The sequence below is a fragment of the Cygnus atratus genome, chromosome 10, assembly GCF_013377495.2.
Source record: "Cygnus atratus isolate AKBS03 ecotype Queensland, Australia chromosome 10, CAtr_DNAZoo_HiC_assembly, whole genome shotgun sequence".
NCBI classification, from domain to species: Eukaryota; Metazoa; Chordata; class Aves; order Anseriformes; family Anatidae; genus Cygnus; species Cygnus atratus.
Genome location: NC_066371.1, coordinates 2368920 through 2383426, shown reverse-complemented (window position 1 = coordinate 2383426; position 14507 = coordinate 2368920). Strand labels below are relative to the sequence as shown.

The window sequence follows — 14507 nt, the reverse complement described above, 5'->3', positions numbered from 1 at the left end:
TGACTTTAAAAATAAAAACCAACAAGCATTATCCCCGAGTGTCAGCCTCTGCTTCACTTTATGTCATTTATGCCATGCCTCTGTAGCTGGTGTCCCACTGTGTCACGTCCTCCTGATCAATGCGACGCAGCACAGCACTGCGTGAGCTCCAGCAAGCAAGCGCAGCCCTGCAAAGCTGTTTATCCTAAACAAGTAATCCCCCCTAATGGACGCCCAATCAATAGCAAGCCGGGGTGGGAAGGCTTCTCTTCAGCTCGGATAATTGCTGCCCTCAGCCCGTACCGCGATGGTGCAGCCTGCGGCTCTGTGGGTGGGGAACACAGCGCGGTGCGCCCAGGTGGGATGCACAGCGCGGGCAGCTCAGCACGGCTGGCTTTTAACGGGGCGTGAGGGACATGAGAGCAGCAGCTGAAGGTAGGAAATGCTGCTCGGGTCCGTTTCTTCTTCCAGACTGAAAGCTAGCAGGAAAGCTTTGTGAAGATCTCCGCTCATATAAGCTAAATGCATTAAATCAGTCAGAAATATGGCAAATTCTCCAAGTGTGCACCGCAGCAGTAACACTAAGGGATGTCACTGAGGATGACAGCAGGTAAGAAAAGCCAAGATAACCTCTCTGCCCCTGAGGGGACCTGGGGGCCAACTGAGCTGCCCCGGCGTGGCTCTGCTCCGCTGAGGGTCTGCCCCACCAGCTCGCACAAGCTGCAGGCTGAGCCCCCAGCCTGCTCCGCAGATGAGGAAAAACGTGTGTAAAATGAAAACCACGCGGTTCCTTCACGTGGCAAGCACAAAAACCGCAGTGGTGAAAATGCCGACGTGAAAGGAAGGCCAAGAGGGAGCCTTGCTGCTTCCTGAGCCTTCAGTGACACCTACAGTCGGGCACATGGCCTCTGATCAGCAAAACCAAGAGAGACCAAAAACCAGATTATTCTGCCTCCTGATGATGGAGGGCTTTCCATCCCCTGAGAGCGCTCCCTTTGGCATTCAGCATTCCCTTGTCTCTCCTATGGAAACTCAGCAATGCCTGAGGTACTGTCACAGCACTGACCAGGAGCAGTCGTGCTCCCTGGGATGTTTGCTGGGAGGTGCCCAGTGCCACCTCCCTCCGCGGGGCTCACAAACCTGCAGACAACAACTGCTCGGGGTGACATTACTGATAGCAGTTCTTACCCTTTATTTGCAACTGACTGTTTCAGACTTATTTTTATATATCAAATATCTCAGAGTGCACCAGAGTGCTCCAAAGGTGAGTATCACCAAAATCACAATTTTTCTTTAAATTAGCTGTCCTTGGTAACAGTGCCCATACTGAGTGAAGACATCCAAAGAAAGTAATCTGCACTTGGGGTAGTAACAGAGCAGTGAGCTCAGTTCTCACATTGTGTTTGTCTCCATAGATGGCCTCTTGTGCCTTGCAGGTGACAATAAATAAATGAGTAGTTAGTAGAAAAAATATATATTTTTTTATTTTTGACTTGGATGCTAACCAACACAATTTTGGTATCATTAAAGCACTCACCATAATTTAAAAGGTGCCTGATGTTACAGATTTAGAAAATGCAAATCTAATAATTTTGATTACTACTTGGCTGCGTATCACCAAGGTGTGCCTACACTTGGCTGCCCTCAATTGGCTTCTGAATAACATTTTCCATTAGCTGCTCTGCTAGGGTTATTCGGGGGGGAGGAGGTGGTTTTGTTTTTCAGCTTTTCTAGTCCTTGAGAAGAGATTCGTAAGCATTCTCCTTGGGGTGATTTGTAAAGTGCATTACCGGGGGCTCCTGCTGATGCTGAGCGTGACTTGGGTCAGAGCCCTGCCTGCATATCGTTTGTCATCGCACCATCTTGGCCGCTCCTATAACCCGGTACGTCCAGCTGTAAGATTGCAATGCTTCTTGACATGATTGGATTGAAACCTGGGGGACTGATTTTCAAAGGCACCAGGCACTTGCAGCTCCTACAACTTCCACAAGAGCTGTGCTAAGCTGCTTTGGAAAATAGGTCTTTAGCAAGCATCCATGTTTCATTCTTTATGTTTTTATAAACTCCATGTATTTCATCAGGAAGAATCAGGTTTATGGTATGGAATTCTCACCTCTTGCGGAAGGTGAATGGCAGGTGAGGGCAATTTGCAGAAAAACCTCGGAGCTCTGTAGGAGGTACTCATTGCATCTCAGAATCACGTCCTTCATAAACATTTCATATGGACTTGGAGCAGGACAGAAACTAAACTCCAAAAACTGTAAGGAATTTTGTGAGTGATTCTATGCCACTGCAGGTGGGGAGTTTCTGCAGCATCCCAGGCTCTGGATGCTCCACATCCTCCTGTGTTTCAGCATTAGCAATCCCAAATGACTGTAAAATCCTGACACATCAGTTGCATAAAAACAAAGTAATAATTAAATATTGTTTTAGTAACTTACACTTGTACCGCTTTTCACCTGAGAGTCTGGAATGTTTTACTTGTATTAATTACTGAAGCCTCATAACAGCTACTGTGATTATGATAAGAGTTACTCTGTTTTGTTAGAAAGTGAAACCAAAATAGAGATTAATTAACACTAAGCAACACTGCCATGTCTTTGAGGACTTGATCTGAAGCCTGTTCAAGTCAGCGATCAAATCTTTCTCACTGCCTTCTGGAGACTTTTGATAAGGTTTCTCAAAACCCAGGAACAGCTTCATGTCCCCCAGATTTCAGCAAATAGTTTTGCCCAGGACATTTATTTTTTGCAATATCCTTACTGTTTTAGCAGAGTTAAGCAGTTGGACAGTAGTCCCTGGATGAAGTAGTTAAGACTTTGGTTTCATATTTTAGAGAATGAATAATGCCCGTAGTATTTTACCATGACAGCTGTGTGGAACAGACTTCTGGAATAAGTAAAAATATCTATCTGTATATGATTTTCAGACTTTTGGTCTCATTGTTAAGCAATATTTTTTCTCCTTTTCATTTTCTCTGTAGCCCTGTAGAAAAAAAATATACAGCATTTTTGTCAACAGAAATGAAAGACAAATGTTAACTTTAGAGGCAGAGGGAATTCATAGGCACAGATGAGGAGCTGAAGTTGGCACAATGTGTCATGGCTCATCTTTCTATGCCACCATTTTGTTCATGCTGCATGACTAAAGTGAAATATGGGCAATTAAACTAGTGGTAAAGGATCCACGTGAACTCCAGCTGTGAATGAGGAATCTGTTGCATTCTTTTCCATCTTTTTCTTTTCTCCTTGTTCATCTGGATTGCAGCTAGAAGAGGATTCTGGAAGACTTCTTGATAATTTTTCCATCCAACAAAAAGAGAAAGGTATCGGGATAAAATCAAAGATGTGATAGTTCAGTTTTTTGAAAAATTTCAAGAGCTACTATTGTGATAGATTGTGTAGGATCATTTTCAGCTCCACATGGGCCTCCCTTTCTCAGGAAGACAGGACCATTTTTTTTTTTCTCTGTTGTCTTCATTTGTAGATCCAACACGGGTTATGGTGTCACCTTTCAGCATGGACGTCACCGTTGGAGAAAGTATTGTCTTGCCTTGTCAGGTATCTCATGATCACTCGCTAGATATCATGTTTACCTGGTCATTCAATGGACACCTGATAGACTTTGAAAAAGATGGGGACCACTTTGAAAGAGTTGGAGGGGTAAGTATTAATACTAAAGCAATCCCCCCAAAGTGTTCCTCTTTTCTATTGACAGTCACAGTAATAGCTGAAGATAACATAGAATTAAGTTAACACTAGGAGACATCTTATGGCTCATAGACTGAGAAAATAAACGTTGACAGTACACTATGTTGTGATAGTTGATGTAGAATTGTTATAATTGCTTAATGACGTTCCTTAAATCTGCTGGCATGAATGATGTGTTACCATTGTGGTGAGCTGTACATCAGAAGATCTGTAAGGCATAAAAAAAAAAAAAAAAAAGTAACAGCTGTAGAACTTTGTATTTATACAGAAATTGGGAAAAATTAGAAGACACCCTCAAATTTGTGCAGGTAGTCTTTGTTGACATATTTATATGTCTGTGTCCTTCTCTTGTGACCACATGCTTGCAATAAGCGTTTTTCCTCCATGCAAAATGATCTGCATAGAGTTACAAACACCACTGACCTTTGGAAATGATGTTTCTCCTCAACATTATCTGTGCAAGTTTCCTGGTGATGTCATTTTGGTATCTTCAGGTTCCTTGTTAGTTTATAGGAAACCCAGTCTGCACCAACTGACAATGCAAACTTTTGCAATGTCCAATGAAATGTTTGTTTAAAGGTTTAGAAGATGATGTTCATGGAAATCTGATAGCTAGGAGAAGAGGTGTGAGGTGATGTTTAGACTCTCTATTAATTACAGCCCTAGCCATCCCCGTCATTCAAGAAGATGATCAAGTGGAAGGTATGGGAAAGCAGCTGTAGTGCAGGTAGGAATTGCTTTCCTTCCTTAGGAGAGGAGAAGGCAGTTGCTATTTTCTGCCTCTCCAGGAAGGTTTAGGACCAGAAAGTCCCTCTCAAGGCAAGTGTGCTGGCTGGCCAGTGCCCAGCCCCGAGCCCCAGAGAGGAGTACGCCCCAGGTGACAATCTACAGCATCACTGACATGGCCCCTTGGCTAATGTGGGCAGTCTGAGTTTCCCTGAAATTGTTGCAGAATAAATTTGGGAAATTGGAAAGGGTCAGCGTCATACAAGATATCCGAGGAAGCCATCTGTTGGAAAGGGTTTTCACATAAGGATGTAGCATGTCTGTCAGACCTTCCTCCAGCTTTTTATGCTATTCTTTTGAATAAAAATAATTTCCAAATAATTTTTGATAAAACTGGACCAGAAGATTCACAGACTATGTGTAGAAAATGAGTGAAAAGTTTACTTTTTTTGTAATCCTCATGTTTTTCTTCACAGCTCAGATTTCATCTGATTTACCCTGCTCAATGTTGTACTGGTCTTGTGGGAGTTTAATTTCTAACTGAGTTGCAATTAAAAATTGCTTTTCCCATCATCTTTCCAGATTATTTTTTTCCGCTTTTATTGAGCGAACATAGCAAGAAAAAGATGGAAAGAAATATAATAATTTTTCAGCAGAGGTAGAGGACAGAAGGGAGTTTTGCGTGTTACTCTAAGGGAGGTTTGACAAAGTCACGTGCTGTGCTGGGTTTCGGGCAGACAGGCAGTCTATGTTTACACTTGTCAAGAGTGAAATTTGATGCTAAAAGGAAAAGGAAATACAATTTACAAGCCTTGCTTTTATACCTAAAAAAATCATTAAAAGATGCACTTAAAGATTTATGCCTAGGGTGCACATCAGCAGTGACAGCTCTTCCCAGTGACTGAGCTGCAAAGCCAAAATTACAAACTTTATTAATATTCTTTAGTCAGAAAGCCACAATCACAAGGTTACCCTGAGACTTTTAATGTATTGAATGTTTTGCGTCTAGAGAAAAATTTAGAAAGAGTTTTGAGCTTCCTATACATACAGAAACGTAATTAGTTCTATTCAACAGTTAATCAGACATGCATTTGGTGTTCGGAAAACAAATTACTGCTGTTAGGTAATGCGAGATTTCCTCGGAGAGTGCTGTTCTCATGATCTTTAGTACAAAAACGCCAGGCAATCAAAATGCTGGCCGTAATACAAGGCCATGAAACTATTGCAGATGCCTCATAATTTGGGCTGGTTTGCACTTGTGAAATAGATGTAGACAGGACTTAGACATGTGAACAGTGAAGAGGCTATAAATTGCTTATCCAGAGAGGTGAAGGAGGAATTGAGGCAAGCCTGCCCCACATAAGCTCTGTCACATTGTTTTAATGGGGAAACTGCTTAACGGACCCAAACCTGGCTCCCTTGCCCCTTGCAGAAGCCATAATTTTAGAAACGCTCCCGCTCTTATCTTCAAGGCGAACTCACATAATTTTAATAGTCCACGGCTTGCATTACGAATGTTTTCATCAGCCAGTATAAAATAAATCCATTAGTCACAGTGTCCTTCATGTGATAATGATGTTTAGCGCTCATTAAAAAGTAATTGTAACCACTTTTCCCTACTTTATCAGCAGGATTCAGCTGGTGATTTGATGATCAGAAGCATCCAGCTGAAGCATGCTGGGAAGTATGTCTGCATGGTGCAAACAAGTGTGGACAAGCTATCGGCTGCTGCAGACCTGATTGTAAGAGGTATTTGAATTTTGTTACTGTTGTTGTTGGAAATTTTCTTTTTTTTTCCTATCTTCTGCTGCTAGTAAGACAATTTCTGTGCTCAGATACATTCATTGGGATCCCACCATCTTGTAATTAATCTAAGAAATAAATTCTAAGTACAAGCTGTGGTTCACAGTACATTCTCAAGCAGCATATGTAAAGCTGCTTTCATATATGCATACTCATAAAACAGACATGCAGCAGATAAACACATGAGTACACGTTCATGTCCGGAATGCAAAATTTGCACCAACTGAGCTCATTTATTTGGTGAATCGTGCAGCAGAAATAGGTCGGGAACACAGTCATTTTGCTTTGGTCTCTCTGAATGGCTCTTTTCATCTGCTGACATCACGTTTATGGCTGCACTGTGTAGCTGGGTCAGACCATGCGTGGTGGTGGGCAGCGGTGACCGATGGCCCTGTAAGAAGCACGAGAGCGCCCAGGCTCCCCGTTACACCGGTTCTTGTATTTTTGCTGCAGCATTATTTCAGATCTGTCGGGGTTTTTGTTTTGGTTTGTTTTTTGTACAAACATTTCAAAACAGCCTGCTGTGAGAACCTCGGTTAGGTAATTTCCTTAGCATTGGCTCTGTAAACAAACAGGAGGAACATTAAATTCTCACAAGAAAGTGGCCGCTGGTGACAGCACAAATACTGGTCTTGTCCCTCTCCCGAAGCATCAGTAGGGATGTCTGCATCCAGGCAGTGGCCCCATGGCTGCACCTGGAGTTGTGCTGCATCGTGCCACCAACAGTGTGCAAACTGGGAGATATTGCTGGGCTGTGAGACTGGATAGGGGAGGTGAATAGCTGCTGCATAAATAGAGCATCCATAATAAATTTAAATTTTGTTAAAAATATAGTCATTGGAGTTATGTCAAGATAATGTGACGCAGCCTTTCCCAGGGAAAGGCTGTTAACCCTTTGCATGTCTTCAGCAGTGCCATACGTTTAGGGGATTTGTACCCTTAGTGACAGACCATCCCAGCCCCAAAGCTGTTATCTCACCTTCTTGCATCAATGTGCAGCTACCAGTTCCTTCTTGTATGCTCTGATAATTACATGAGGATGCCAAAGATTCTTTTCCTTTTCTTGATTTTGGGATAGCATCTGTGTGAATGTCTCTGAATTAATCTGACAATATTTCCCAGCACCCTGTTAAGACGTATATTAGGAAATGTTGGGAGTAACCATCATTACTCCAAGACATGAAGTGAAGATGGGTCATGTCAGCATCTGCCGAGCAGGAGGAGTAATTTGTGAAGCACACAATGAGATTTCACTCCTCTTGTGGAACGTGGCGGGAAGGACTGAAGGAGCTAACAGCCGAGCGAGGCTGCATTGCACAATTGCTCTCCCCACAGCCTAGCAATATGATTTAGAATTTTAATTTCTTAGAAATTAAATCTGGCTAGACCTGCTGAAACTTTAATTTTAAAGATGGGATACTGGAAGGTTTCAGGGTATTTTAGATATTTAAATATGTCCAGGTCTTAATATCATTTGAGAACAATTTTAGTCCAAGGATGGAGGAATGAACTGCAAGATGAAAGTTTGCTGTGAAGTGGTGCTTCTGGGGGGAGATGTCACCTCAGTACCACTGCAGATAGGAATGGCCACGTGATGAAGGAGAGGTCGTACCGCTGGTGGAGGTGTCCTGCAGGGCTTTACTTGGTACTCAGCAGTGAAAGAGAAAACACTGCCCACACTCAGGCACAATGCTTGTTACAGCAGGTTTTTTGTTGTTCACCAGCCTCCCAGCACAGCCAAGCTGCAGCTACAGCTCCACACCAAGCCACCTCTCTCCCAGGTTGGGAGGGAAGGCCTGGGCCCTGTTCCCCCAACCTCTGCCTGGCTTCAAGCGCTCTCCTCCTGTGACTTTTCTGACAGGTCCCCCGGGCCCACCAGAAGCTGTGACCATCGACGAAATCACCGACACCACCGCTCAGCTGTCCTGGAGACCTGGAGCAGACAACCACAGCCCCATCACGATGTACGTGGTGCAGGCCAGGACCCCCTTCTCGGTGGGGTGGCAGGCGGTGAGCACAGGTAAGCGCCGAGCCCCGAGCGCACCCCGGGGAGCAGCTCTGCCCCAAAAGTCATTTCCCTGGCTGCAGCACAGCGCTCTTTTCAACGAGTTTCAAGTTAGGCAACCCAAAGATTTAGGGTCCAGTCAGTGCGATTACTCATCCATTTTTCTCATGAATGTTTAAGGGAAAACAGAATGAATTCCTATCTTTTGTTGCTGCGCTGGAGATATACAGCAGTAATTGTGGTCTATAAAGACATCCCTCGGGGACAGGCCATGTCATCTGGCCTATCTTTAAGTAGAATTATTTCCCTGATAGAGGGGAAAATTCCATGATGTAATTGCTCATTCCACCAGAGGTTAATTTCGTTCCAGTAACCGTTGAACAGAGAGAACAGTGAAGTTTAAAAAGAGAAAAATAAAAAGCATGTAAACCTGTTGTCTTGACACCTTGTTTTCAAAAAAGTGTCAATTTAGGAGAAACTTCTTAAGGAATTTCTGTGCTAAAAACACAATGTTATAATTGTCCCTTTCTTGCTTTAGCAGTCTCTCTAACTTTAGCAATTAATAAAATGTTAAAAAAATAAAGGTTTGTCAATCTGTATTTGCTTTCTATTAATGTTAAACCCTCACTTCTAAGGGCATCTGCTAGGACATTTTCTCAGCTGTTTTTAATACTTTAAGTGGGTTTTCACTGCACTCCTGTCCCATGGCTGTCTCCCAGTTCCAGAGGTCATCGATGGTAGGACATTCACAGCGACCGTGGTGGGTCTGAATCCTTGGGTCGAGTATGAATTTCGAGTAGTGGCTGCCAACCTAATTGGGATTGGAGAGCCAAGCAGACCTTCAGAGAAGAGAAGAACTGAAGAAGCTCGTAAGTAGTGTTGGGCAGCTGAGTTAAATCTCATTGCACGAGTGCTAATCATCATTAAAGGGTGCCTGACAAGTCTTGAGAACTGTAAAACTCCTTGATGCTGTCCCTGTCTTTTGGTCTGGTAGAAAGGGGTCACAGCCAGGAGTAGGCTCAGGGTGGTGGTTGCAGGGATCCATGTCTCAGTCATGGTAGGTGCTTCCTCTGCTCCGTTTTAGCTTGTAATGGAACAGAATGTGAAACATGAAAATAAGCCTTTTTTATGGAAGATAAATGTTTAAACTAAACAATTATAGACTGAATACACAAGTTAATTGACATACTTTTCGTATACTATTATTGACATAATTTTAATGTGCTGTTTGCCATGGCAAATTAGTCATTTGCTAATGTTTCTGATACCCAGCAGGGGAAGGCCAGCAGAGTCCTGTAGCTGTTTCATTTCAACACACTTCTTTGGTTTCAAAATCATCACGTGCATTTTCAGTGCTATCTACAATGCTGCATCTTTTTTTTTTTTTTTTTGCAGTTCCTGAAGTGACCCCGGCTAATGTCAGTGGAGGTGGCGGGAGCAAGTCTGAGCTAGTCATTACATGGGAGGTAAGTGGAGTCCAAACCGAGAGGAAAATTAATACAGTGGTGATCTAGATGCACCCTTCCACCCCAGTGTCTTTCCATGGAGCTCCTATAAATGGTTTGAGGTAAAAAGTCCCAGCTGTGTGATAAAATAGCCCAGCTAGTGAAATCAAGCTAAAGCCCATGCCCCGTCCCAGGCCATGGTGCCATGAAGCAGCAGCGAAGCACTGAGCAGGGGACTGCAAGGTGCCCATTGCTGCTTCAGCACAGTGTGTATGGCAAAACCTGCATGGGCTGCCTATGGGCAGAAACCACCCAAGGGGTAAAACAGAGTCTTGAGAGATCGAGCTTGGCATGCCCTCACCCAGCTGAGAACCACAGCTGGCTCTCAAGCTTCAGCCCTCATCCCTGTGGTGGGTTATATGGCAGCAAATGGTTAAGAGTTAGCACGACACATTGCATGCTGGCTTTCGTTGCTGCTAATGAAAGGAAAGCCAGCACGAGGAGATACAGAGATGAAAAATGTTTAACATTCCTTAAGGCAGCCAGGGCTAGAACTTTAGTCATTTGTCTGCTCGTATTTTCATATTATGATGCGGTGCAGCTGGCATATTTTTCCTAATAATGAACTTCACTAGACATGCTAACACTTCCACTTAGCACTATTCCTGACCAGGCTGGCAGAATGAATCACCAGAGATATTTTTAAGGTTATTAAAAAACTATAAATGGGTTTTTCTCCTTACCACACAGCTCAATGTGCTAAATTTCCTCCTCCATTGGACTAATTAGTTTCGCTGTATCTCCTACAGATACTCCAATATGTCTCAAAAACACAAGAACATCAGCCGTGACTTTGACTCATAATTTGCACGAAATATAATTTGTATTCCAATAGAACAGTCAGTTTACTCTTGTAAATGTCCAGAGACCATTTTTCTAATAGTCTGATATTTTTTTGAGCCACAGACAACAGAGCTAGAAGCAGTCACCAAAAGTAACCCCCGCAATGTGTTTAAGCACCATGGCCATCTGTGGGACAGTGGCCCGTAATTACAGATTATTTTCACCCATTGGAGCTTTGGGTTCGGACAGGCCTTTTCGGGCACTACAGGCCTGCAAGAAGGAAGGGACAGTGTGCATACACGTAACCTGGAGGTGACAGGTTGTTTCTTCTAGTTGTTCTCCTTCATGTTTGTGACAAGTCACTCTCTGTCGTCGTGATTTCTAAGAGATCATGACATTGGGATGCGACTATTTGGCTGACCTAGCCTGGGTCACCATGTAACAACGGGTCCACATACCGTGGGTGCTGCGTGGGGCCACCAGCCCCATGCGATGGGCGGACATCAGTCAGGACATGTTCTTCATGACTTCACGTGTGACTCCAAAGATGTCAGAGCAGCTGCACGTGCCTTGGGAAAGCAGTTGTGTCCTGGGTTCACCCCAGCAAACTTCAGACACTTAGTCACTGCAGGGCCTAAAATTACTGGCTTTGTCACACCAGCCTCCCTGTCTAGTCAGGGAAGGAAGGTAGGCAGCTGTGGAAATGGATTAAGTCCTAGACAAAGTGACTTCTGGAGATGTTTTCTCCTCTGACTTCAGGGAGCACACAGAACAGCAAGGCCTCTAGCACAGACGTCACTGAAGTGCCTAAGATCAGGATGGGATAAATTCAGGTTAGATGCAAAGCAGAATTCCAGCTGCCTCCCATTCCTAATCCTTACTTAGGACAGTAATTTTAGAAGGAGAAGAAGCAATAGGGGAATGTAAACAGGGAAATAAATGCATGAATCACTGAGTTCTCCCGCTGAGTTCTCTCTTTCTGCCTGCCCCTAGACGGTGCCCGAGGAGCTGCAGAACGGAGGTGGCTTTGGCTATGTGGTGGCCTTCCGCCCCTTCGGCACCGTCAGCTGGATGCAGACCGTCGTGGCCTCCCCAGACGCCTCCAGATACGTCTTTCGCAACGAGACGCTGCCGCCCTTCTCCCCCTACGAAGTGAAAGTGGGGGTGTACAACAACAAGGGTGAAGGGTCCTTCAGCCCCGTGACGGTCGTGTACTCGGCGGAGGAAGGTAGGGCAAGGAGCCCACCCCACTGCCCCCTCCTCCCCTGGCCTCATGTTGGCCGCCTGAGGTGCTGACCGGGCCTGAAAGGGTTTAGCATCCGCACCGACACATCCTTTGACTCCGATCCTTGCTCTGATTTATAATAAATGGCACGCCATGATTAATTCTTTTGATAGTCATTAAAATAACATTAATTGTAATGAAATCTTTTGATATTAATGGAAAAGTAATATGTAATCTGGAAAGAATTCAGCTGAGAATTAGTATGAATTAATGTCCACTGATTAGAAAATGTTCCCTCTTGTCCTAATTACTGTACATGGTATCCTGGGTTGAGTTTAGAAATGACATTTATTATTTCTTCTGCGGAGGGGAAGAGCCGTCTGGCACAGGCCTGACAGGACTTGGTTCTGAAATGGGAAAGTTTGTTTTTGTAGCATGCTTCTTTTTGCATGCAGTGACGAAAATCCCTTGAATTTTGTAACTAATTGAACATAAAATTGAAAACTGACTTTATTTTAACTCGTCTACCCAGAGCCAACCAGAGCTCCAACCACTGTTTTCGCCAGAAGTCTTTCTGCCTCAGATGTAGAAATTTCTTGGGCTCCCCCTCAAGAGAATCAGCATAAAGGAAGAATACAGGGGTATGAGGTATGGAAGCGAACCGTGGCATCGTTTCAACACCAGGCACTGAGCAGACACGGGGACGTGCTGCGGCAATGTGCCATGGCAATGCAGGGCAGACGGGTCCTGCTGCGTGCTGGCTTCCCGTTGTTTCCTCAGCGCACAGAGACTTCTCTCCCAGGGTAAAAGGCTGTGCATCTATCTGTGTCTAATCTGTCTGAAAACGCAGATCAGAGCTTGCTGGGGGAAGCCTGTGTGCGCTGGTGGCAGGGAGAGGCTGCTTGGAAGTCAGCATGCTTCAGTGGGAAACTGAAGTGCATAAATTGTGTCATTTTCTCCATCTCAGAGCAAAGCAGTGGTCAGCAGTACCAGCCCTGGGTTTATGGACAGAAGCCAGCATGTCTAATCCCTGGGGTCTCCCCTGAGAAAGAAAAAACATCATGAGTTACCGAGATGAGATGGAGCGTTGTCCTAATGGGGTTTCACTTCCAGGATGGTGTCTGCAGCCTTGCTCTGTTCAGCAGTAGTTAGGCTCGCGTTAACCGTTCAGATAAACTTCACACTAGATGCAGTGTTTCATTTACTGCCAGTAATGGCTACAAAAAACTATGGCCTTGAAAGGCTTAGTGATAGCAAGGTAGGCAGGAAAATGTGCTTCCATGGCCAGCCAGCAACTGAGCCCCTGGGAAGAGAGCGATGCAGCCGTGCTGGTGTCCAGCAAGCAACAACATGTGGGATTGGGCTCTGTGGAACCGACATTTTGGACAGAAGTGCCAGAGTTAGCGCTAGGAACTGCCGGGGTGCTGCCAGCCCATGGCTGGGGGGTCAAAGTACCTGCTCTGTTTTCCAGGTCAGATGTTGGAGACATGACGAAAAGGAAGAGAACGCGAAAAAGATCAGGACAGTTGGTAACCAAACATCCACAAAAGTCACCAATTTGCGAGGCAACGCGCTCTATCACTTGGCAGTCAAGGCCTACAACACTGCTGGCACCGGGCCCTCCAGCACCACAGTCAACGTCACTACAAAGAAGCCACGTGAGTGCTACTGACCACACACGGTGCTCTTGCCTAGGAGGGTTTCTAACAGCGCTCTCCTTTGGCTTTCAGTTTTTTTCAAGTCTGAAGGAGCTGGGAGATGTTTCTTTGCTGCTGCTTTGTGCATAAGGCTTACCAGCCTTTTTTTTCTTTCTTTTTTTTTTTCTGTAAGGTTCTTCCCCATGTTAAGTAAGCAGAGCATGCAAAACTGAAATCATAGCTGTGCAGGAAAATTAAATATTTATCTCATCCTTCAAGAGGGCTTTTTTCTTCTGGTCTCAGGCATGTTGAGCAACTGAGTAAATCCTTTTTTTAATTTAGAGGAGTGTGTTGTGTCACACCTCCTGTGACCTTGAGGACACAGATCAGTGAAACAGCTCATTAGCTTGCTAGAGGGGTAGGACTCTGCATGCTCAGCTGGGGTGGTGGAAGCTATGTTGGTACAGGGAGGAATCAAACTGGAAACAGTGTTCCTTAGTAATATCCTTCCTATATTTTGCTGTAGCACCAAGTCAGCCCCCTGGGAACATCATATGGAATTCGTCAGACTCCAAGATCATCCTGAACTGGGACCAAGTAAAAGCACTGGATAACGAGTCAGAAGTGAGAGGCTACAAAGTGAGTATTGTGTCAGCATGACGCCACTGCACGGCCTCCCTCAGGACCTGCAATGAATCCTCATTTAGCTTTAGCTGCCTCCAGATTCTTGTACTGGGGTATAAAGGACATTTCCATGAATCCTGTGTCAAGTTCAGGGTTTATAATAAAACTAGATTAGGTGTTTTTTCATGGTTCTTGCCTGCTTTTATGGGTTGAAACAGGAACATTCCCGAGAAACAGCGACCCTCCGGCTGCGCCCATGAAGGTGTCAGCCCCCAGACCTGCGGCTCCCCCTCCCCAGCCCCTGCCTCCTCTGCAGCTAAGCCCAGGAAGCTCGTAGCCCACCTGCAGGACTGCTCTCCTGCCTTGGGTGGAAACCTTCCAGAGGCTATAGTTGGCTCCTTAATTGCAGATAAATAAAATGCTTTTCTAATAGCTCCATTTTCTTCAGAGAGCAAAGCCAAAAGAAAAGAAAGAGAATCCTCATCAGTAGCAGTTTTAATAGGTTTTAAT

At 44.7% G+C, this 14507-nt stretch overlaps 1 protein-coding gene across 2 annotated transcripts in view; it reads left to right on the top strand.

Annotated features, from left to right (window-relative positions):
* The window catches only part of LOC118248144 (contactin-4), a 305713-nt gene that overhangs the window by 287341 nt on the left and 3865 nt on the right, over positions 1 to 14507 (top strand). The window contains exons 14-22 of one of the 2 annotated variants that reach the window (XM_035546817.2): positions 3466 to 3641; positions 6044 to 6164; positions 8080 to 8238; positions 8943 to 9092; positions 9619 to 9689; positions 11505 to 11739; positions 12269 to 12384; positions 13208 to 13394; positions 13900 to 14012. In XM_035546817.2, the coding sequence (XP_035402710.1) occupies positions 3466 to 3641; positions 6044 to 6164; positions 8080 to 8238; positions 8943 to 9092; positions 9619 to 9689; positions 11505 to 11739; positions 12269 to 12384; positions 13208 to 13394; positions 13900 to 14012 (1328 nt within the window). The remainder of the gene's footprint in view (positions 1 to 3465; positions 3642 to 6043; positions 6165 to 8079; positions 8239 to 8942; positions 9093 to 9618; positions 9690 to 11504; positions 11740 to 12268; positions 12385 to 13207; positions 13395 to 13899; positions 14013 to 14507) is intronic. The other variant, XM_035546819.2, reaches the window with a different exon arrangement.